Raw genomic sequence first — 25,440 nt, 5'->3', positions numbered from 1 at the left:
GCAAACGAGACTCCAGGATGGTGTGTTGCCTCCCTGGTGCAAGGGTCAAGGATGTCTCAGAGCGGCTGCAGAACATCTTGGAAGGGGAGGGTGAACAGCCAGTTGTCGTGGTGCATATAGGCACCAACGATACAGGTAAAAAGCGGGATGAGGTCCTAAAAGCGGAATATAGGGAGTTAGGAGGTAAATTAAAAAATAGGACCTCAAAAGGTAGTAATCTCAGGATTGCTACCAGTGCCACGTGCTAGTCAGAGTAGAAATAGAAGGATATTTCAGATGAATACGTGGCTAGAGGGATGGTGCAAGGGGGAGGGATTCAAGTTCCTGGGGCATTAGAACCGGTTCTGGGGGAGGTGGGACCCGTTCAAACCGGACGGTTTGCACCTGGGCAGGGCTGGAACCGATGTCCTAGGAGGAGTGTTTGCTAGTGCTCTGGGGGAGGGTTTAAACTAAAATGGAAGGGGGTTGGGAACCTGAGCAGGGAGACAGAGGAAAGGGAAACAAGGATAAAAGCAAAAGATAGGAAGGAGAAAAACCAAAAGTGGCAGTCAGAGAAATCAACGGTTTAAATCAAACGTGGCACAAGTAAATAATAATTCTAAATGGTCTAAGAGCGTTAAAAAAACAAACCTGAAGGCTTTATGTCTTAATGCGAGGAGCATTCGTAATAAGGTGGATGAATTGGCTGCGCAAATAGAGGTAAATGAATATGATTTGGTTGGGATTACGGAAACGTGGCTCAAGGATGGTCAAGGCTGGGAACTCAACATCCAGGGGTATTCGATATTCAGGAAAGATAGGCAAAAAGGAAAGGGAGGTGGGGTAGCATTACTGGTTAAAGAAGGGATTAACACAATTGTAATGAAGGATATTAGCTCTGATGATGTGGAATCTGTATGGGTAGAATTGAGAAATACTACGGGGAAGAAAACGTTAGTGGGAGTGGTATATAGACCTCCAAACAGTAAGGCGGAGGTTGGGGATGGCATTAAAAGGGAAATTAAAGAAGCGTGCAATAAGGGCACAGCAGTCATCATGGGTGACTTTAATCTACATATAGATTGGGCCAACCAAATTAGTAACAACACTGTGGAGGAGGAATTCCTGGAGTGTTTACGGGATGGTTTCCTGGACCAATATGTCGAGGAACCAACCAGAGATCAGGCCATCTTAGACTGGGTATTATGTAACGAGAAAGGATTAATTAGCAATCTTGCTGTACGAGGCCCCTTGGGTCTGAGCGATCACAATATGATCGAATTCTTCATTAAGATGGAGAATGAAGTAGTTGACTCAGAGACTAGGGTCCTCAATTTAAATAAAGGAAACTACGATGGTCTGAGGAGCGAGTTGGGTAGGATTGATTGGGGAATGTCACTCAAAGGGTTGACGGTGGATAGGCAATGGCAAACATTCAAAGACCGAATGGATGAACTACAGAATTTGTTCATCCCAGTTTGGCATAAAAATAAAACAAAAAAGGTGACTCAACCATGGCTAACAAGGGAAATTAGGGATAAGATCATAAGAAGTAGGAGCAGGAGTAGGCCATACGGCTCCTCGGGCCTGCTCCGCCATTCAATAGAATCATGGCTGATCCGAACCTAGACTCACGTCCACTTCCCTGCCCTCTCCCTGTAACCCCTAATTCCCTTATCTGCTAGGAAACTGTCTATCTCCGTTTTAAAGCAATTTAATGTTGCAGTTTCCCAGCTCTCTGGGGTAGCAAATTCCATAGATTTACCACCCTCTGAGTAAAGAAGTTTCTCATCTCAGTTTTGAAAGGGCAGCCCCTTATTCTAAGATTGTGCCCCCTAGTTCTAGTCTCACCCATCAGTGGAAACATCCTCACCGCATCCACCCGATCAATCCCCCTCACAATCTTATATGTTTTGATAAGATCGCCTCTCATTCTTCTGAACTCCAATGAGTAGAGGCCCAACCTACTCAACCTTTCCTCATATGTCAACCCCCTCATCTCCGGAATCAACCGAGTGAACCTTCTGAACCGCCTCGAGAGCAAGTATATCTTTTCTTAAATATGGAAACCAAAACTGCACGCAGTATTCCAGGTGTGGCCTCGCCAATACCCTGTATAACTGCAGCAAGACTTCCCTGTTTTTATACTCCATCCCCCTTGCAATAAAAGCCAAGATTCCATTGGCCTTCCTGATCACCTGCTGTACCTGCATACTAACCTTCTGTTTTCATGCACCAGGACCCCCAGATCCCTTTGTACTGTAGCACTTTGCAGTTTCTCTCCATTTAGATAATAATAACTTGCTCTTTGATTTTTTCTGCCAAAGTGCATAACCTCACACATTCCAAAATTATATTCCATCTGCCAAATCTCTGCCCACTCACTTAGCCTGTCTATGTCCTTTTGCAGGCTTTTTATGTCCTCCTCACTCACTGCTTTCCCTCCCATCTTTGTATCGTCGGCAAACTTGGATATGTTGCACTCGGCCCCTTCCTCCAAATCATTAATATAGATTGTAAAGAGTTGGGGTCCCAGCATTGACCCCTGCGGAACACCACTAGTTACTGATTGCCAGCCTGAGAACGAACCATTTATCCCAACTCTTTGTTTTCTGTTAGATAGCCAATCTTCCACCCATGCCAGTATATTACCCCCAATCCCGTGAGTTTTTATCTTGATCAGTAATCTTTTGTGTGGCACCTTGTCAAATGCCTTTTGGAAGTCCAAATACACTACATCCACTGGTTCCCCTTTATCCACCCTGTATGTTACATCCTCAAAGAATTCGAGCAAATTTCTCAAACATGACTTCCCCTTCATAAAACCATGCTGACTCTGTCCTATTAAATTATGTTTATCCAAATGCTCTGTTACTGTTTCCTTAATAATGGACTCCAACATTTTACCAACCACAGAGGTTAGGCAAACTGGTCTATAGTTTCCAGCTTTTTGTCTACTTCCCTTCTTAAATAAGGGTGTTACATTAGCAGTTTTCCAATCTGCCGGGGCCTTTCCCGAGTCCAGGGAGTTTTGGAAAATAATCACCAATGCATCCACAATCCCTACCGCTACTTCTCTCAAGACCCGAGGATGTAGGCCATCAGGTCCGGGGGATTTATCCGCCTTAAGTCCCATTATTTTACCGAGTACCACCTCCTTAGTGATTTTAATTGTGTTTAGCTCCTCCCCCCCACCCCCCATTGCCCCGTTTGTCCAGTGTTGGGATATTTTTAGTGTCCTCTACTGTAAAGACTGATACAAAATATTTGTTCAGCGTCTTTGCCATCTCCATGTTCCCCACCACTAGTTTCCCGGTCTCATCCTCTAAGGGACCAACGTTCACTTTAGCCACCCTTTTTCTTTTTATACAGCTGTAGAAACTCTTGCTATCTGTTTTTATATTTTTTGCTAGTTTATCTTCCCTTTCTTAATTAATCTTTTAGTTATTCTTTGCTGGCTTTTAAATGCTTCCCAATCCTCTATCCTCCCACTAGATTTGGCTACTTTATATGCCCTTGTTTTCAGTCGGATACTATCCTTTATTGCTTTATGCGAAGCCACGGATGGCTGTCTTTTCTTTTACTCCCCTTTTTCCTCAGTGGAATATATTTTTCTTGAAAGATGTGAAATATCTCCTTGAATGTAGACCACTGCTCTTGTACCGTCTTAACACTTTAATCTGTTTTCCCAGTCCACTTTAGTCAATTCTACTCTCATACCTTCATAGTCTCTTTTATTTAAGCTCAGTAAGCTGGTTTGAGATCCAACTCTCTCACCCTCAAACTGAATTTGGAATTCAACCATATTATGGTCACTCATTCCAAGGGGATCCTTTACTAGGACATTTTTTATTAATCCTGTCTCATTACACAGGACCAGATCTAAGATTGCCTGCCCCCTGGTTAGTTCATAGCATAAGATCCAAGGAGAGGACATATAAATTGGCCAGAAAAAGCAATAATCCTGAGGATTGGGAGCAGTTTAGGATTCAACAAAGGAGGACAAAGAGATTAATTAAGAAAGGGAAAATAGAATATGAGAGTAAGCTTGCAGGGAACATAAAAACTGACTGTAAAAGCTTTTATAGATATGTGAAGAGAAAAAGATTGGTGAAGTCAAGCGTAGGTCCCTTGCAGTCAGAATCAGGGGAATTTATAATGGGGAACAAAGAAATGGCAGACCAACTAAATACATATTTTGGTTCTGTCTTCACAAAGGAGGACACAAATAACCTCCCAGAGATGCCAGGGAACATAGGGTCTGATGAAAGGGTGGAACTGAAAGAAATCAGTATTTGTAGGGAAATGGCGTTAGGAAAATTGATGGGACTGAAGGCCGATAAATCCCCAGGGCCTGATAATCTACATCCTAGGGTACTTAAGGAAGTGGCCCTAGAAATAGTAGATGCATTGCTGGTCATCTTCCAGAACTTGATAGACTCTGGAACAGTACCCATGGATTGGAGGGTAGCTAATGTTACCCCACTATTCAAAAAAGGTGGTAGAGAAAAAGCGGGGAATTATAGACCGGTAAGTCTGACATCGGTAGTGGGGGAAATGCTAGAGTCCAATATAAAAGATGTAATAGCAGAGCACTTGGAAAGCAGTGACAGGATCAGACAAAGTCAACATGGATTTACAAAAGGTAAATCGTGTTTGACTAATCTACTGGAATTTTTTGTGGATGTAACTGGTAAAATAGATAAGGGAGAACCAGTGGATGTGGTGTATTTGGACTTTCAGAAGGCTTTCGATAAGGTCCCGCATAAGAGATTAGTGTGCAAAATTAAGGCACATGGGATTGGGGGCAAGGTATTGACTTGGATAGAGAACTGGTTGGCGGAGAGAAAGCAAAGAGTTGGAATAAACGGGTCGCTTTCCGAGTGGCAGGCAGTGACTAGTGGGGTACCGCAAGGATCGGTCCTAGGACCCCAGCTGTTCACAATATATATTAATGATCTGGACGAGGGAATTGGATGTAATATCTCCAAATTTGCAGACGACACAAAGCTGGGTGGGAGGGTATGCTGTGAGGAGGATGTCGTGAAACTCCAGTACAATTTGGACAGGTTGGGTGATTGGGCAGAAACATGGCAAATGCACTATAATGTGGATAAATGTGAGGTTATCCACTTTGGTGGCAAAAACAGGAAGGCAGATTATTATTTGAATGGCAATAGATTGGGAGAAGGGGAAGTGCAAAGAGACCTGGGTGTCCTTGTGCACCAGTCGCTGAAGGTAAGCATGCAGGTGCAGCAGGCGGTTAAGAAGGCAAATGGTATGTTGGCCTTCGTAGCAAGAGGGTTCGAGTACAGGAAAAAGGATGTCTTGCTGCAGTTGTACAGGGCCTTGGTGAGACCGCACCTCGAGTATAGTGTGCAGTTTTGTCGCCTTATCTGAGGAAGGACGTTCTGGCCATGGAAGGAGTGCAGCGAAGATTCACCAGGCTGATACCTGGGATGGCAGGAATGACGTATGAGGAGAGATTGTGTCGATTGGGCTTATACTCACTGGAGTTTAGAAGATTGAGAAGGGATCTCATCGAAACCTATAAAATTCTGTCAGGCCTGGACAGACTAGATGTAGGAAGGATGTTTCTGATGGCCAGGGAGTCCAGAACCAGGGGTCATAGTCTAAGGATGAGGGGTAAGCCATTTAGGACTGAAATGAGGAGGAATTACTTCACCCAGAGAGTGGTGAACCTGTGGAATTCTCCGCCACAGAGGGCGGTGGAGGCCAGTTCATTAAATATATTCAAGGAGTTGGATATATTTCTTCAGGCTAAAGGGATCAAGGGGTATGGGGAGAAGGCAGGGACCGGGTACTGAATTTGGATGATCAGCCATGATCTCATTGAATGGCGGAGCAGGCTCGAAAGGCCGAATGGCCTACTCCTGCTCCTATCTTCTATGTTTCTATGTGACAAACAAGCCCGATACACAGTTTAGACCTGGATTGTCTATCCGACGCGCTGCAAGTTGCCTGACATCAGCTATTCCTGGTGGAAGAACCTGAGAAAAGCTCAGAGGTGGGACGACAGCTGCTGGAAGGCATTACTTGGAACTAGGAACACGCACTCACATATCCGAGGCTTGGTGCATATCACAGCTATGTTGAGAGGCGCAAGCAGACGCTGATGACAACTCCATCAACGTTTCCCTATAAGCTGCGCGGCTCTCTGCCGGTCCCACGCAGCCCGGGACTGGCTTTTGCCAATGTTAAGTTTCGCGCATGCGCAAAACTGTAAATGGGCCGCGTAGCCCCTTAAAGGGCCCGCACACCCAAAAAGAATTAGGAGGAACATTGCACACTGTACCTCCAAATAGTGGAACCAAGATTCAAATGGGGTATGGCATGTGTTCAGGAGGATGGTGGCAATAAACCCACATTTTATGGTGAGTTGTGTTGATCACCATGCTGCTCCTGAGGTGCTCCAGGTACCTGCAGTCAATTCAGTGGAGGCTCAAACCCACACTTGTCAGTTATCAAACAAATCGGAAGAATAAAATTCAAAAGATGAAGATCAAAAACATACCAGCATTACCCAGGGATGAGGAGGGAGGGGGTGGGGCGGAAATCAGAAAATAAACCTTTTTTTTTTTAAATCTCTGAAAGAACCGAGATGGATGAAAATATATCCTCAAGATGCTGTTCACTTTTGCCTAGTCAGTTCAAGGAGGACTGCGATACCTTTAGCACACAAACATCCCCATACAGGCCAGGAAGATTCTATCTCTATTCTGTAGTGTTAGGTGATCTGAACCAAGGCGGCATTAGGGGAGTCGTAATTAGTCACAGTACCCTTAAGTTAGGGAGCATAAAAGTGAGCAGACGCCCTCAGTCCTGATAGCTGTCCAGTGCCTTCTTGCTGGAAGTGCACGTGACAACGCATGAGGAGAACAGTATCAGACTCAATGGCGTTGCTCCCTCCCTGCCCCCCCCAACTCAATCAAATAGCCTGCCTACGTTGTCAAACAGCCACAAAGTACCAAAGGGGAGCCAGCACGCGTCTGGAACCAGACTCCTTCAAGAGAGAGAAGGAGAGCAAAGAAAATTGGTAGAAGAATAAGAAAATGCTCTCTTTGAAACAAAGATAGAAGCAGCCACTGTTTCCTTCTACACTATGGGTTTCACTCTCATCCACGTCATCAACGGGAGGCGCTCACAGATTATCCTTGTGGGACTGAGGAGGGTACCATCACCCAGGGGCGTTAGAACTTTCACTTCTTTTTAAAAAAAAAAATTTTAAAGTGGGGGTAAACTCCAGAATCTACTGTAAGAATTATCAGGAATTTACCTAGAAGAGGAAGAATAGGGAAAATTTCAGCCACCTTACCGGTCACAACTAAGTGTAGCAATGTACTGTCCCAGAGGATCCCAAGTGACACCTTGCACATAACTCTTGTGTTCATTTAAGATTGACAGCTTTGCCCCTGAAAAAATTGGCACAAACATTTGGAATATAAGGTAACAATTTGGTGCAAGTGTAGCATAATAAAGACTACTAATCTCCAACAGTAAGCACTTCAAGCAGCTTTTTAGAATGAATACACAGTACTTATGCATTGATTATCAATCAGACTATGCTTACTTTTCATGCATTTTCAAACCAGAGATTCATTTTTGTGTACAAATGTTAGGGAAATTGGGAGCATAGCCTATCAGAACTGCAACATACCCAAGATGCCATGTACAATTTTCCACACAGCCAGCTTGTGATTAGAGCCATGTTGTCAGAAGGCATCACTGCCACAGGGAGGGAGATGGAAAAATATCCAGTGGGAAGTAAAAACAAAGAAATGGATTGATGAATGGCTGGCACAGAAAATTACACCATTGCCTTGTCACCCCCTTGGGCCTGGCATTGAATCATAGAATAGTACAGCGCAGGAGGAGGCCATTCGGCCCATCGAGTCTGCGCCGGCTCTTTCGAAGAGCAATCCAGTTAGTCTCACTCTCCCGCTCTTTCCCCATATCCCTGCAATTTACTCTCCTTCAAATATTTATCCAATTCCCTTTTGAAGGCTACTATTGAATCTGTATCCACCGCCCGATCAGGCAGTTCATTCCAAATCCTAACTATTCGTTACTTAAAGTTTTTCCTCACGTCGCCTCTGGTTCTTTTGCCAATCACCTTAAATCTGTGCCCTCCCATTATCGACCCTTCAGCCATTGGAAACAGTTTCTCTTTATTTACTCTAAATCCTTCATGATTTTAAACACCTCTCTCAAATCTCCTCTTAGCTTCTCTGCGCCAAGGAGAACAACCTCAGCTTCTCCAGTCTGTTCATGTAAATCCAGCAAAACTATTAAAAGTCCTACAAGAAATAAGGTAGCAGTCATCTTAATTTAGTTTCTAATGGCTGTGTTGGGTAAATTCAGAATACAAAACGGTCCACTTTTTGGCATTAAAATGGGAGTCTCAATCAGTGGTCGACAGGTGCTGGAAATGTCCCACTTGTGGAAGGGGATGAGAATAAGTACCAACAATATGCAGAGGGATAAATAAGCTGCAAGTCACCACGTCTCAGGGAATACTGGCTATGTTCATATATCTCTTAGTAGCTGAATCAACAGAAGCCTAAGCATATCAGATACTCTCCCTAAACTCCTAGACATGGGGCGTTGGTGCATGACAGGGAGAATAAGTGAGGAGGTGAAAAAAAACTCAAATTGCTTTTATTAATTTTTTTTTTTTAAAGAATATTTACAGTTGAACAAATGTCATTACTACATCCCCACCTTTATTAACATCCCACATAATGGCAGTGTTATCAACTGATCCAGACACCATATGATTCCCGTCAGTTGTCCAGCAGATATCATACACATCCTCTATGTGCCCTCTGCATGAAAAGCACACAAAACATTATATTTAGGTAAACAGCATAAATATAAACAAAACCCAGAAACTAAAAGGCTCTCCATAGAATCATAGAAATTTATGGCACAGAAGGAGGTCATTCGGCCTATCGTGTGTGCGCCAGCTGAAAAATGAGCTATCTAGCCTAATCCCACTTTCCAGCTCTTAGTCCATAGCCCGGTAGGTTACGGCACTTCCAAGTGCATATCCAAGTACTTTTTAAATGTGATGAGGGTTTCTGCCTCTACCACCCTTCCATACTTGAATGCAGGCCTAACTCATTTTTTAAGACTTAGAACATGCTTATGTTCAAGAAGTGGTGGTAGTTCCTAGTTTATTTAGGCCTTCAGAAAGCTTTTCGCAACACTTCACATGAAAGACTTCTAATTAAACTAAAAGCGCAGGAATCTAAAATAATGAGACTGGTTTAAGATAGAAAACACAGTGCTGCCAAAGAGGGGGTGGGGAAGATTTGGGTGGAGTCCCAGAAAGGTCAGTGCTTGAACACTATTGGTTCTAACCTACATAAATGACCCAGTTGTAAGGTATGACATACGTCAAAAATCATGGCAATATAAGCAATGAGTGGAACTGAATTGGCACAGAGAGGTTCGAAGGGAAGTAATAAATTGCCACTTTCAATGCCCAGACAATATGACAAAGCAATTTTTTATAAACGAAATGAATGCTGGAATATTAGATGGGAAGCACCATTGGTCCACACTTAGAATATCGTGTTCAGTTTTATTCCCCGTGCCATTAGAAAGATACATTCCATCAAAAAGGATGCTGAAAGCAGAAACAAGACTGATCCAAAGTATAGAGAGAACAAGGTCAGAAGAAAGATTAGCAAAGCAGTTCAGAAAGAAAATGGGTGGAGGATGGTCAGGAACCTCATTGAAGGATATAAAATATTAAATGGCATAGATTTCCTGTAAAAGTGCAAGTGTGCGGTTGCCAGGTGACGACAGGATCAGGTTCGGCTATGATGCCTTTCATGGGCAAATGGGCAACACCGATTCCTGAAGCTCAAATGACTACGTGGGTAAGGGGCTGGAAAAAGAAAAAAAGACTCATTTTCTATAGCGCCTTTCACAACCTCAGGACGTCCCAAAGCACTTTACAGCCAATGAAGTACTTTAGAAGTGTAGTCACTGTTGTAATGTAGGAAACGCGGCAGCCAATTTGCACACAGCAAGCTCCCGCAAACAACAATGTGATAATGACCAGATAATGTGTTTTAGTGATGTTGATTGAGGGATAAATATTGGCCAGGACACCGGGGATAACTCCCCTGCTCTTCTTCAAAATAGTGCCGCGGGATCTTTTAGGTGCACTCGAGAGAGAGCAGACGGGGCCTCAGAAGACTGTTGGCACTCGTGAAACCATAATCCATCAGAGAGTTAGCACCTTTTGGGAGGGGGGGTGGGGGGAAGAAAAGAAATCTGGTGGGGGTGTAGGGAAGGAATAAGCAGGAAGATGGGGTTAGACATGGAGGATACACTACTAAATGTTAATATAGTTTAAACTGTACAGAGAAAGCTCAGAACAATAAAAGTGCAGTGACTCCTCTCAAGTAGGATGGGGTTCTAACAGTGATGCACATCAAGTCACAAGTTGAGTAAGTACCTGTGTTTAACTGACATTATTCCATTTCTCAAAGGGATACCCACCAAATAATTCATTATTTTTAGGATGAGTTTTTTTTTAAATTCTTTAGTAAACTGACATAACAAAGGATGGGATTCCAGGTACTATCAATTTAACGCTCCAATACAAGGCCTTTTTTGAAATTATAAATGAGTGAAGGGCGAAAGCCTATAGTGCAGGACTATAATACAAGATCTCTCCCTACCGTAATGTTTTGAGTACTGTCCAATTCTCCTTATTTAACTGAGTATCCTCTTCAAACAGGTTTTGTTCCGATTCTTTGATGTCTTTGCTGTCATTCAGTTTCCACAACAGTATCAGAGCATCTGTGGCACAAGGACGGAGACTCGGGTTTTTAAACACACAAAAAAGCACTCTGGTCATTTCAATCACCTCAGGTGAGTACAAAGTTACACAAAACTAATGCGTAACCGGTCTACTTAAAGGATTAGAAATCATTTTCCAATCTCTCCTCCTCCCCCCCTGGTGAGTCTGTGGGTAAATGCACTACGTGGCACCGCACTGAGCGATACAAATCAGGAACGCCTCTGCGTCGATCCTTGATCTGTATCGAGGTCGCCAGTAACTCACTCAGGGTGGCGGTGGGAGTGTGCATAAATTTGGCCTCGGCATTCCCAAGCCCTTGTGGGCGAGGAATAATGGCCAGAGTTCCTTCGCAAAACAGACTGATTGGATCCCGATGTTGTGCAAGATTCTCCGAGTAAACGTTCCTGGTCGCTATCCATAGCCGAGGCGAAAAAGATTCCTCCAGGTGTCGGCCCTACTGCAACGCGCTCAAGCAACTAGAGCGTTCATGATGGACTGGAGGAGGCACTCTGGCTGCACACAGATATTGGAACCATATATCCCAGTCCCTAGGCAATCAGCAACCACCAAAACTTTGCTCATTGACCAAGACTCCCTCAACCACCTTCAATGGCCCAACAGCCACAATAAATGGCTTGCTTGGCATTATTGGTTTAGTCAGGCTTTCACATTGGATCAGTTTCAGATTCACATTTTTAATACACACTTGATCCGTAAGTTTCACTTACCGTCTCCTCCTGATGCAAGAATCTCACCATTGGGGGAGAAACGCACCACATTCACCGCCTTTGTATGACGTATCAGGTTGGATAAAAAATCTACGACTGCTTTCCCATCACTGCCTTTGTCGGCCCTCCATACCTGCAAGAAAATGATGGGGTTAGAAACAGCTCCCCGATTACTCAGCAGCTTCATCCAGCGAGCCCCAGACCAGGAGGGCCTTGAGTTCAACCTCCCAGCTGATGTCAACCAGGTCCCCAACAAGGGCGTTGCAAAGGGCTGCAGCATTCCTGGGGCAGAGCGGGGAACCTGCCAAGGCTCCCACTGCTAACCAGTCATCCTGCTATAACCTGCGTGCGAGCGGACATTGAGTGAAGAGAAACCTAGACTAAGACTGTGACGTCCCACCGTCAATATCTTGCCAACACTAACTATCAAGGCTGACAAATGAACAATGACCCCCCCCCCCCCCCCCCCCACCTTGGGCAAGGTACTGCATGGTGCCCAGGCAACAAGGAACTATATCTTAAGCTGGGAGGCACGGGACAAGAGGAGAGAAAACAGACGGGTAGAATTTGTTTTAAATTAATTTTTATAGTGCAGCTAGTCCTTGCTTTTAATCAAGTTTGTGATGTCCTCTGCCTGCCGGCATTCTCGGTGCGTACTTGTAGATGAGCTATGGCAACTCGAGCAAAGGTTGCAGAGGCTGCTAGTGTTCATGGGCCAGTAGCCCATCAATCAGCACCTTTAGAGCAGGAAAACAAAAGGCCTGCACCAAGGGGAAGCCTCAACACTAAGCTAGCTGGACAGTTAGATAACTGATTGAATTGGTCTTCTACACACTCTGGCTGACCCACCAACAGCTTCAGATAAAGCTGCATCATAATTTTAAAGTAATTCAAATGTAAAATAGTTAGTGCTGGTAACATACTGGACTAATAATCCGTAGATGCGAGTTCAAATCCCACCACGGCAGTTTGTCAATTTGAATTCAGTTTATTAAATAAATCTGGAATAAAAATCTAATACAGTATCAATAATGAACCATGTAACTATCAGATTATCGTAAAAGCCCAACTGGTTCACTAATTGTCCTTCAGAGAAGGAAATCTGCCGTCCTTACCTGGTCTGGCCTATATGTGACTCCAGACCCACAGTAATGTGGTTGACTTTTAACTGCCCTCTGAAATGGCCCAGCAAGCCACTCAGCTGTAAAAAAAACTACCAAAAAAGTACAGTAAGAATAAAACCGGACAGACCAACGGGCATCGACCTAGGCAGCAGCTTCGGACACGACAAAGGCACACCCAGCCCAGTCAACACTGCAAAATCCTCTTCATTAACATCTGAGGACTTGTGCCAAAATTGGGAGTTGTCCCACAGACTAGTCAAGCAACAGCCTGACATAGTTATGCTCACAGAATCATACCTTCCAGCCAACGTCTCACACTCCTCGATCACCATCCCTGGGTATGCCCTGTTCCACCACCAGGTCAGACCCACCAGGGATGGTGGCACAGTGGTATAGTTTTTTTTTTTGGGGGGGGGGGGGGGGGGCGGAGGAGGAGAAGAGAAAGTGAGTGGCCGTGGGAGTCCTCAACATAGACTCCAGACCCCATGAAGTCTCATGGCATCAGGTCAAACAGAGACAAGGAAACCTCCTGCTGATTACCACCTACCGCCCTCCCTCAGCTGATGAATCAGTACTCCTCCATGTTGAACACCACTTGGAAGAAGCACTGAGGGTAGCAAGGGCACAGAATGTACTCTGGGTGGGGGGCTTCAATGTCCATCACCAAGAGTGGCTCAGTAGCACCACTGCTGACCAAGCTGGCCAAGTCCTTAAGGACATAGCTGGCAGACTGGGCTTGTGGCAAGAGAACCAACACGAGAGAAAAACCGACTTGACTTCATCCTCACCGATCTACTTGTCCCACATGCATCTGTCCATGACAGTATTGGTAGGAGTGACCACCGCACAGGTCCTGTCTTCACACTGAGGACACCCTCCATTGTATTGTGTGGCACTATCACCGTGCTAAATGGGATAGATTCAGAACAGAGCTAGCAGCTCAAAATTGGGCATCTGTGAGGCGCTGTGGGCCAGCAGCAGCAGAATTGTATTCCACCACAATCTGTAACTTCATGGCCCGGCATATCCCTCACTCTACCATTACCATCAAGCCAGGGGACCAACCCTGGTTCAATGAGGAGTGCAGAAGAGCATGCCAGGAGCAGCACCAGATGTACTTAACAATGAGGTGCCAACTTGGGAAAGCTGAAACACAGGACTACATGCATGCTAAACAGAAGCTGCATGCTATAGACAGAGCTAAACAATCCCACAATCAACGGATCAGATCAAAGCTCTGCATTCCTGCCACATCCAGTCGTGAATAGTGGTGGACAATTAAACTACTAACGGGAGGAACATCCCCATCCTCAACATGGCAGAGCCCAGCATGCGAATGCAAAAGTCAAGTCTGAAGTGTTCGCAACCATCTTCAGCCAGAAGTGCCGAATGGATAATCCATCTCGGCCTCAACCGGAGATCCCCACAATCACAGGTGTCAGTCTTCAGCCAATTCGACTCACTCCATATAATAAAGAAATGGCTGCACCCACTGGATACAGCAAAGGCTATGGGACCCGACAACACCCCGGCTATCGTGCTGAGGACTTGTGCTCCAGAACTAGCCGCGCCTCTAGCCAAGCTGTTCCAGTACAGCTACAACACTGGCATTCTATCCGACAATGTAGAAAACTGCCCAAGTATATCCTGCCCACAAAAAGCAGGACAAATCCAATCCGGCCAATTACCGCCCATCAGTCTACTCTCAATCATCAGCAAAGTGATGGAAGGTGTCGTCGACAGTGCTATCAAGCGGCACTTACTCACCAATAACCTGCTCACTGATGCCCAGTTTGGGTTCCGCCAGGGCCACTCGGCTCCAGACCTCATTACAGCCTTGGACAAAAGAGCTGAATTCCAGAGGTGAGGCGAGAGTGACTGCCCTTGACATCAAGGCAGCATTTGACCGAGTGTGGCATCAAGGAGCCCTAGTAAAACTGAACTCAATGGGAATCGGGAGGGGGGGGGGGGGGGGGGGGGGGGAAGGGAGGCGGACACTCCACTGGCTGGAGTCATAACTAGCACTAAGGAAGGTGGTTGTGGTTGTTGGAGGCCAATCATCTCTGCCCCAGGACATCACTGCAGGAGTTCCTCAGGGCAGTGTCCTCGGCACAACCATCTTCATCTGCTTCATCAATGACCTTCCCTCTTTCAAAAAGGTCAGAAGTGGGAATGTTCGCTGATGGTTGCAGTGTTCAGTTCCACTCGCAACTCCTCAGATAATGAAGCAGTCCATGCCCGCATGCAGCAAGACATGGACAACATCCAGACTTGGGCTGATAAGTGGCAAATAACATTCGCGCCACACAAGTGCCAAGCAATGACCATCTCCCATGAGAGTCTAACCACCTTCCCTTGACATTCAATGGCATTACCATCGCCGAATCCCCCACCATCAACATCCTGGGGGCTACCACTGGCCAGAAACTTAACTGGACCAGCCACATAAATACTGTGGCTACAACAGGTCAGAGGCTGGGTATTCTGCGGCAAGTGACTCACCTCCCGACTCCCCAAAAACTTTCCACCACCTACTACTAGGCAGAAGTCAGGGATGTGATGGAATACTCTCCACTTGCCTGGATGAGTGCAGCTCCAATAACACTCAAGAAGCTCAACACCATCCAGGACAAAGCAGCCCGCTTGATCGGCACCCCATCCATCACCGGCACAAAGTAGCTGTAGTGTGCACCATCTACAAGATGCATTGCAGAAACTCGCCAAGACTTATCTGACAGTACCTCCCAAACCTGCGACCTCTTCCACCTAGAAGGACAAGGGCAGCAGGCTCATGGGAACACCACCACCTGCAAGTTCTGCTCTAAGTTACACACCATCCTGACTTGGAAATATATCGTCGCTGGGTCAAAATCCTGGAACTCCCTCCCCAATGGCACTGTGGGAGTACCTTCACTGTAGTGTATGTACCTTTAAGAGCCCCTGTGTACTGTAATACCGGTAGTGACCACTCAGGTATATAAGCCTGTATAGTGTCTTGTATCTTTTAGTTCACCTCCAGACTTTGTTCAGTAAACACCTGTTAAACCAACTCCTGCATTCCGTGTCTCCATTAATACACGGATACAACAGTGGCGACGAATTGGAAACGGACTTACCTGCAATTCGGTAACACCTCAAGGAGATCGATTCCTCAGATGAAGGTCGAAGAAGAAAAAAAAACACTGTGGTTTCACCAGCTAGCCGGGCTGGTGGCAGGTACTGCACTAATCCTTCCTGGGCGGCGGGCTGGGGCTCGATTGGGTGGCTCTGAAGCAGGGCCGAGCAGCGAGTCGGAAGGTGGAGGCAAACAGAGACGGAGGGTGGAGCACTCGGGAGACGGCCGGCGCTGCAAAGCAGGTCGGCGTTCGGACCAAGCAGAGGGAGGGAAAAATCCCAGAGAGTCCGGCGGGAACGAGTCTCCAACTATTAAAAATATCTGTGTAAATAAAAACCGCGGAGAACAGCGTTGTCAGCAGCGGCAGGAGGCGCCATTTTTTCTCGGCAAGGAAGAAAGGAAAGCGCAGGAGGCGCCATTTTTGATTTTCAGGATGCCCAAGACTGGCAATATTACTGCTTTCGATAGTAATATAGAGGATTGGACCACATATGTGGAAAGAGTGGAGGTATATTGCACAGCGAATGAAGTAGAGGATGATAAAAAGGCATCGGTACTTCTAAATCTGATGGGCGCAAGTACATACGGGCTGTTACGAAACTTAATCACTCCAGCCAAACCGATGGACAAGAATTTTAAGGAGATTGTTGATACCCTACAGGAGCACTTAAACCCAACATCGCTGCTGATAGCGTAACGATTCAAATTCTTCAGGAGGAATCAGCACAAGAATGAAAGTAACGCTGATTACCTCACCGAATTAAGAAAGCTGTCAAAGCACTGCCAATTCGGGGCAGGACCGGCAGATTCTCTATGAGACAAATTCGTCTGCGGTCTCCTAAGCGAAGGAACACAAAAGACTACTTTCTGAGAAAGATTTGACACTGGACAAGGCTTTCAGTATGGCTGTATCATACGAAGCAGCAGCAAGAGGAGCTGCAGAGATACAGCAAAAGCCACAGGACTTCGGCACCCATGAAATGACACGGGGTTTTGAGAGATGTTATCGCTGCGGCAGATCCACCCATGACCAGAGGGACTGCTGGTTCAAGGACAAAGCATGCAGGCAATGCGGAAAGATGGGACACATTGCACGTATATGCCGATCTGGAAACAAAAAATCCAGACAGAAAAAAAATCAATAAGGAAAAGTACAGAAAAGTACAAATGATGACGGACAGTAGCTCTGAAGACCAGAAGAGCGATAGCGACTCCGGAAACAAGAGACTAAGCTGTCTAAAATTACATAATGTAATTGCCAAAGAAGATTACCAGACCATTTGGGTTACCCTCACGATAGCGGGGTCCCCAGTTAAAATAGAGCTAGATACAGGATCAGCTCTGACCGTCATAAGTCGACGGGATTACGAGCGGCTATTTCCGCATATACCTTTGAAAGACACATCCATTATCTTGAAAACATATACGGGGCAGAAAGTATACCCCAGAGGGAAAATAAGGGTGCCTGTTGTATACAACGGCAAGGAAATACAGAAGTTGTATTTATACGTTCTGCAAGATGGTGGTCCACCGCTGTTGGGACGTGAATGGATCAGGAAGATACGTTTAGACTGGCACTCCATTCAGGCACTGACGGTGACCAGTAAGAAAAAAAATGATGATGACGTCATACCGGAACGATTAAAAGACATCTTGGCCAACGCCAAAGAAGTGTTCCAACAGGAACTAGGAACCTTGAAAGGCGTCACCGCCTCAATAAAAGTGGAAGATGCGGCAAGTCCCAAGTTTTTTAAGGCAAGGCCGGTGCCATACGCAATTCGTCCAGCAGTCGAGGCAGAGCTGGAGAATTTGGAAAAGGCAGGCGTATTATCCAAGGTAGATTGGAGCGAGTGGGCAACACCCATCGTCCCGGTCATGAAGAAAACGTTGAATAATGATAAATCTGAAGAACAGAGAAAAATTCGCATCTGTGGGGACTTCAAGGTGACTGTAAACCCGGTCCTTCACACAGTACAGTATCCTCTTCCGAGGATAGAAGATATTTTCGCCTCACTATCCGGAGGGAAACGTTTCACCAAAATTGACTTGGCACAGGCATATCTACAGATGGAGGTTAAGGAGGCCTCTAAAAAGTATCTCACGATAAACACACACAAAGGCCTGTACCAGTACAATCGACTGGTTTTCGGAGTAGCATCAGCTCCAGCTATCTGGCAAAGAGCTATGGAGCAAGTCCTCCAAGGGATTCCGGGGACTCAATGCTACCTAGACGACATCCTTGTAACAGGAGAAAACGACAACGAGCACCTTGCCAATTTGGAGCAGGTGCTCACTAGACTGAGAGAACGGGGCCTACGAGCAAATCGCCCCAAGTGCGAATTTTTCCAGAAACAAATATCATATTGTGGCCATATAATTAACGAAGAAGGGTTGCATAAGTCACCTGAAAAAAATTGAAGCGGTCATAAAAGCCCCAGCACCTGAAAATGTCTCACAATTAAGGTCGTTCCTGGGATTGATAAATTACTATCATAAATTTTTACCGAACTTGTCAACTGTTCTGCACCCTCTTAACGCACTGCTACAAACGGGAGTAATTTGGAAATGGAGCGAAGACTGTAAACGTGCCTTCCATAAATGCAAAGGCTTGATCACGTCCAAGGAAGTGTTGGCTCATTACAACCCATCACTGCCAATCAGACTGGCGTGCGATGCATCCCCTTACGGCATAGGAGCGGTATTATCGCATTGATTCCCTGATGGCTCGGAGTGGCCGATAGCTTTTGCGTCACGCTCATTGAACTCAGCTGAGCGTAACTACGCCCAGATCGACAGGGAAGCACTCAGCCTGGTGTGGGGAGTGAAGAAATTCAACCATTACCCACACGGACAAAAATTTGCCTTATTGACTGACCATCAACCCCTCGTCTCCATATTCAACCCTAAAAAGGGCGTTCCCATTATGACAGCGCAAAGGCTACAGAGGTGGTCCCTTTTCCTAGGGGCACACCAATATGACATAGAATACAAAGGATCAAAACAGCATGGGAATGCTGACGGTTTATCGCGCCTACCGTTGCCAACGGTAGAAGAGGCACCTACAGTGGACCCAGTGGAGATGTTCCACTCAACCATAGTGGAATGTCTACCAGTAACAAATTCTACCATTGAAAAGGAAACGAGAAATGACCCGACTCTCTCACGAGTCTACGATTTAACGGTGAAGGGATGGCCAGCACATGGCGAACCACTGTTGCCAGCATTCTCGCAAAGAGGAGAACAGCTGTCAGTGTGCCGAGGAACCTTGATGTGTGGATCCAGAGTGGTGATTCCACCCAAACTCCAGGATAAAGTGCTAAAGGAGCTTCACGAGGGGCATCTGGGTGGAGTGAAAATGAAGAACCTAGCCAGAGCGTTTGTGTGGTGGCCAGGTATCGATGGAGACATCGAAGAAATGACCAAGAGCTGTCTAGGATGCCAGAAGGTCCAAAACGCCCCACCACAAGCCCCTCTACATCCATGGGAGTGGCCCTCATCTCCATGGCAAAGGGTACATATCGACTTTGCTGGTCCGTTTATGGACTCAATGTTCTTAATCGCGGTTTATGCACACTCCAACTGGCCGGAGGTAATAAAGATGTCCTCCACCACCACGGAAAAAACCATCACAGTATTAAGGACCATATTTGCCAGGAATGGGCTGCCTGAACAGATCTGTTCGGATAATGGACCGCAATTTGCGTCCGAAGAATTCAGGAAGTTCTTAAAAAAACAATGGGGTTAAGCACTACACGTCCGCCCCATACCATCTCGCCACCAATGGATTAGCTGAAAGGTTTGTCCAGACCTTCAAGAAGGCCATAAAGGCCATGGGTAATGAAGACATAAATCTACAACATAAGGTAGATAACTTCTTGTTTGCATACAGGAATGCAACACATGTGGTTACAAACCAAACTCCCGCCATGATGTTTTTCAATAGAAGACTAAGATGCCGGCTGGATTTGATCAAGCCAAACATCAGAAGGGACGTAGAGAACCGGCAATTTCAAGGCATGAATGAAAGGCCAACTAGAACCTTCCAGATAGGTCAACAAGTTTTGGCCCGGGACTACCGTACCGAGAAATGGCAGCCTGGAACTATTTGCCACAACTAGGACCGCTGATGTATACCGTGGACATTGGAGAAAGCATAATAAGGCGCCATGCTGACCAGATCATAGAGTCATCCGAAAAGGGACAACCTACACCACAACTCTATACGCCTAATGATGAAGCAGAGATACCATAGTATCTACCTCCGATCCGGTGATACTGGAACCAGGTGAACCCGACACTGGCATTCAAGCCGAATCGACCTTGCCAAAAGAACCTACTACACCACCGAAAACTACTACACCACCGAGGCGTTATCCGGACCGAGTCAGGAAGCCTCCAGAGAGACTGACTTATAATTGATTAACTGCAGCAAATGTGTAGATTATTGTTCTTGTAAACATGTTAATTAATGATTACTTAAAATGTTATGTTCTAAATATCTAAAAGGGGAGGAATTGTAGTGTATGTACCTTTAAGAGCCCCTGTGTACTGTAATACCGGTAGTGACCACTCGGGTATATAAGCCTGTATAGTGTCTTGTATCTTTTAGTTCACCTCCAGACTTTGTTCAGTAAACACCTGTTAAACCAACTCCTGCATTCCGTGTCTCCATTAATACACGGATACAACATTCACCACACGGACTGCAGCGTTTCAAGGCGGCGGCTCACCACCACCTTCTCAAGGGCAATTAGGGTTGGGCAATAAATGCTGGCCTTGCCAGCGACGCCCACATCCTGCAAATGAACAAATTTAAAAAAAATTCAACTGTGATGCTGCAGGTTAAACTTTTATTAAAGGCTATATTACGAAGCAAGGAGAGAGCGGAAGAAGATCATTTGTAATTCTTTTTCTTTAAATGTGTTTATCTTGTCTTTATTTAAGGCGGGGCGGGCAAGCTGACTGTCCAACATCCAAAACCCATCCACTAACAGCCCAACGTTCCAAATGGATCCAACCACGACCACCTTGTTTACTTGCAAACATATAAATGTTTTTAAAGGCCGAGCTGCTTCCCCTACCTTCACAGAATCCAAGCCCTGAAAGTACTTACCCGAACTGCGGTGTCTACTCCTGCGGAGGCCAGTCGATCAATCCTTCCATCTGGTCCATGCTGAAAGTCGACACTGTACACAGGCTCTTTGTTATGCCATGCTATTTCACAGGTGACGAACTTCATACTGCTCAAGCTGAGGGAGTGGGGGTGGGGGGGGGGGGGGGGGGGGGAAAAGTTACAATTCAGTGGTCATTTTAACAGACAAAAAAAAGCAAGCTTCCTTTAGAGTCCAAATCAGCCTCGGTGAGGCTGACTAACGTTAGCTTTTGGATTCCTGCAGAGAGATTTCAGAAGTGGCAAAGCCACCCGTTAATTTTATTTTTAGTGGTTGTTGCGTCCTCACTATTGAGGGGCATCAGCACTCGGAAAGGGAGAGCATTCCCAATCTCAGCATCAAGTACTCCTGGGCCCATGGTTAACTGCAGAGTAAAGATCTTTCTACTCAGCCCGACCTCCTTTGCCAGGTTTTCAGAAAAGGTGCTGTATTTGCAAACAGTGAATAACAGCTTTACACAAATTTTGGATTTCTGGCAATTTCTTGAGTGTCGAGTCTCAGCATTGCCCCAAACCCTGCAGACAGCAGGGCGTTTATATGGTGAAATAAAAACCGAAAATACTGGGAACACTCAGAAAGGTCACTGGCCTGAAACGTTACCCCTACCTTCCTCTCGGCACGGATGCTGCCCGACCTGCTGAGGGTTTCCAGTATTTTCCTCTCTTCATTTCAGATTTGCAGCATCTGCAGTCATTTGCTGTTTGGCGTTTACACTCTGACAGCTATACTGTGGGTTTATCTTTTTGCTGTACTGCTGGGCTGACAAAAGATTCACTGATCATTTTTGTACTTATCTATTGTCTAAACTTTCAAAGTGTGTGTGTGTGTGTGTGTGTGTGTGTGTGTGTGTGTGTGTGTGTGTGTGTGTGTTTTCTGGAGATCGTCCTCCAGTCACTTCCTTCACCAATGCCAAACGTGAAGGTGAATTTCTTCACACTGGCACGGTAGAGTGTGTGTGTTCTGGAGATCGTCCTCCAGTCACTTCCTTCACCAATACCAAACGTGAAGGTGAATTTCTTCACGCTGGCACGGTAGACTTTTTACTCAGTTTGCTTAACCCGAATGAATTATTTCTTGCGATACACCCTCACTGGTCTACAGGTCAGAACCTTTAAATCGTGCAATGATTATGGGGATGTAGCTGGAACATGCCATCGGATCTTTGCATGGTTTTCGCAAGTATGAAACATCGCTCAATTCTTTCTCAAAAGGAAGACTTCAGACTTCGTGAGCTTCTTTATATATACTGACAACCCAATAGCTCAGTGGGTAAAAGTACCACCCAGTGTGATCCTGAGCCACATGTACCACAAAGTCCCAGGCATGATCCATGGTCTGTGCGGAGTTAACTGACCCCAGCAGAAGCAACAGTCAGGGTCCAATCGGCCTTGGTACCTCCAGGGTAAAAGGCGAGGGAGAAAGAGAGAGAAGTCATCCAGGGTTCCTGCCCCTGAATGCTATTCATAGAAATTTATGGCACAGGAGGCCATTCGGCCCATTGTGTCCGTGCTGGCTGAAAAAGAGCCATCCAGCCTAATCCCGCTTTCCAGCTCTTGGTCCATAGCCTTGCAGGTTATGGCATTTCAAGTGCACATCCAAGTACTTTTTAAATGCCTCTAACACCCTTTCAGGCAGTGAGTTCCAGACCCCCACCACCCTCTGGGTGAAACAAGTTCTCAACTCCCCTCTAATCCTTCCAGCAATTAATTTAAATCTATGCCCCCTGGTTATTGGCCTCTCTGCTAAGGAAAATAGCTCTTTCCTATCCACTCTATCTAGGCCCCTCATAATTTTAGACATGTGACACTCTGCTAGAAAGTGTGCTTGGAGGGATTTTAGATGAGAATGCCGAGCTTGGTTGTGATCCTCTCTAGTCGATAGCCCACCGACAGTCACTGTCTAGGCTCACACATGAAGAATGCATACCAGGACTAGACACTGGAGGGTTGCAAATGTTGGTGGAACCATACAGCAGCAGGTATCATCACCTGCAGAAGAGAAAATTGGTGGAGGGAGGACAGGGGGAGGGAAGAAGTTCTTAACCAGCCTGAGAAATACGAGATTGCAGTACCTGCTTTCTGAACGTGCACTTCCTCTCCCTGCATGAAGTCTCACCTGTCAGGAGATATATCAGGACATTGTGTCCAATATTTACCATTATGTACTCCTGACAGGTGCGCACATTTCTAAAATCAGTTCTATTACAGCACTATAGAACTCAGCAGTACATCAATTCCCATCACTTTATCTGCTGATACAATCGCAAAAATACTGCGGATGCTGGAAATCTGAAATAACAGAAAATGCTGGAAACACTCAGCAGGTCAGAAAGCATCCATGGAGAGAGAAACAGAGTTACGAAGGGTCACAGACCTGAAATGTTAACTTTATCTGCCGACATTGTTTAGTGCATCCTTAACCCATTCCTTCTAACAGCACTTCCAATCATTTGAGGCCCAGCTCTCTGAACATGGTCATTATCTCAAGAGATACAATTAAGGGTGCTACAGCCAGAACAGTAACCTGTAGTTTATCTTTATAGATGCTGACTGACCTGCTGTGTATTTGCAATACACAGGATTCCCAATTACATTTTGTTCAACCTTCACAGGGCTGTCAATATTCAGTGTACAGCCATTCAATTAGCATGTGTCATGTCACCCAATTGTCAAGCCACAATTAACATTTTCAAAAATCTGCCGACTGAGAAGGCAGAAACATCTGCTCTTACAAGCCAGAAGTTAACAGCACATTAGCAACAACGAGCTTCCCGTCGACTTATTCTAAACAACCAGAGAGAGAAAAAGTTAAATAAAACAAAACTTTCCAAAAATTCTAGAAAGCTGACTCGCAAAACAAAACCGGAATGCAATTTTATTTTAACACAAAGGGTTCAACTCCTGAACAAGTTGTCATCGTACCGATAATGTAAACTTTAAAAAAAAGTCAGGACAGACTTTGCTTAGTAAATAATTGAGATGGAAGGCATTTAATAATGGATAATAAAAACTCAGGTCCCGCTAAATTGTAGCACCGCCTCGATACAATGAATGAAAAGGGGAACGGGGGGGGGGGGGTCTAAAAGCCCTGCCGCTTGCTATGATCTGCATCCCATATGAGCAAGTTTTAAAATCACTCTAACTGAGAACTGACCGTCTACCTGCTGGGCTCCAGCCCGGGGATGTGTCACTGTTCGCGGCACCTCGAGGATCGCTACCTTCTCCCGGGCCAACCTTCCAATCCTCTGCAACTCGCCACTTTCCCGCGCGCGCTTCCCGGCCAACTTTTTTTTTTCACTCGCGCATTATTACCAACGAGCAGCAGCGGCCTCCTCCGGCGCCAAGATGGGCCGCTCCCGGCAGCCGCCACCCGACAGCGCCGCCTGACAGCAGGAGGGCAAAAGAAAAAGGCGCCCTTGCTCCGCTTTTGCGAACTGGCCGTTGGAGGCCTGGTTGGGAAGTCGGTTTAATCATCCTGCGGGGAGTTGTTTACCAATTTTCCGGCGGTGGGATTTCAATTTTTATTTATTAGCACAGCTCGGTTAATGCAAACTGCTCAGTCACGGGTGAAATAAAAGACGGCATCACCTCACTCTGTGTGTCTGAGGCTGACGCTCTTTTGGATCAAGAATGTTATCGTGCTGCTGAAGTAAGCTTCATGTAACTGGTGTCTTTAAAATGCCAGAAGGTGCCATTGTGTCTTAATTTTTTTTTAAATAGAACAAATTCTTAATTTTTAACTTGAAATAAGAGAAATCAAGATGGCCGACGGAGTTCCCCGTCAGGATCCACAAAGCGCTCAGCAGCGCCTCCTGGCGGCCAGAGCCTGCCACTACATGCAGACTCCAACCAGGCAGAGCCGAGAGTCACACTGACACTGCAAGATCCGTGTTAGCTACTGGTGTCACAGGCAAAAGGGTTACACAGAATTTCTCAATGGAAGCACGGACAGGACCTACTGATTTTAATCATACGCTGGACTGGAGGACTGCAAATGTGGTTTTATTGTCAGCTGTGGCTCAGTTGGGAGCACACTCACCTCTGAGTCAGAAGGTTGTGGGTTCAAGTCACACTCCAGGGACTTGAACACACAAAGCTAGGCTGACACTCCAGTGCAGTGCTGAGGGAGTGCTGCACTGTCAGAGGTGCCGTCTTTCGGATGAGATGTTAAACCAGGTGCCCTCTCAGGTGGACGTAAAAGATCCCCTGGCACTATTTCGAAGAAGAGCAGGGGAGTTCTCCCCGGTGTCTTGGCCAATATTTATCCCTCAACCAACATAACAAAAACAGATTATCTGGTCATTATCACATTGCTGTTTGTGAGACCTTGCTGTGTGCAAATTGGCTGCCGTGTTTCCCACATTACAACAGTGACTCCACTTAAAAAGTACTTGATTGGCTGTAAAACGTTTTGGGACGCCTGGTGGTCGTGAAAGGCGCTATACAAATGCAAGTCTTTCTTTCTTAAAAGAGATAGACCGAGT

At 45.8% G+C, this 25,440-nt stretch overlaps 1 protein-coding gene across 2 annotated transcripts in view; it reads right to left on the bottom strand.

Moving 5' to 3' along the window:
• Positions 1-24,391, bottom strand: part of chaf1b (chromatin assembly factor 1, subunit B) — a 51,956-nt gene extending 27,565 nt beyond the window's left edge. The window contains exons 1-6 of one of the 2 annotated variants that reach the window (XM_086007141.1): positions 24,118-24,391; positions 20,900-21,035; positions 11,548-11,680; positions 10,698-10,818; positions 8,722-8,825; positions 7,316-7,412 (exon numbers count right to left, since the gene is read on the bottom strand). In XM_086007141.1, coding sequence (XP_085863267.1) covers positions 7,316-7,412; positions 8,722-8,825; positions 10,698-10,818; positions 11,548-11,680; positions 20,900-21,025 — 581 coding nt within the window. In that variant the 5' untranslated portion in view covers positions 21,026-21,035; positions 24,118-24,391. Of the gene's footprint in view, positions 1-7,315; positions 7,413-8,721; positions 8,826-10,697; positions 10,819-11,547; positions 11,681-20,899; positions 21,036-24,110 lie in introns of both variants that reach the window. The other variant, XM_086007140.1, reaches the window with a different exon arrangement.
• Positions 24,392-25,440: the final 1,049 nt, after the last annotated feature.

Source organism: Somniosus microcephalus, chromosome 14 (genome assembly GCF_052327205.1).
Source record: "Somniosus microcephalus isolate GS21.2 chromosome 14, FLI_Smic_1.0, whole genome shotgun sequence".
Taxonomy (NCBI): domain Eukaryota; kingdom Metazoa; phylum Chordata; class Chondrichthyes; order Squaliformes; family Somniosidae; genus Somniosus; species Somniosus microcephalus.
Note: the sequence above shows the minus strand (reverse complement) of the source record. Positions and strands in the feature narration are given on the sequence as shown.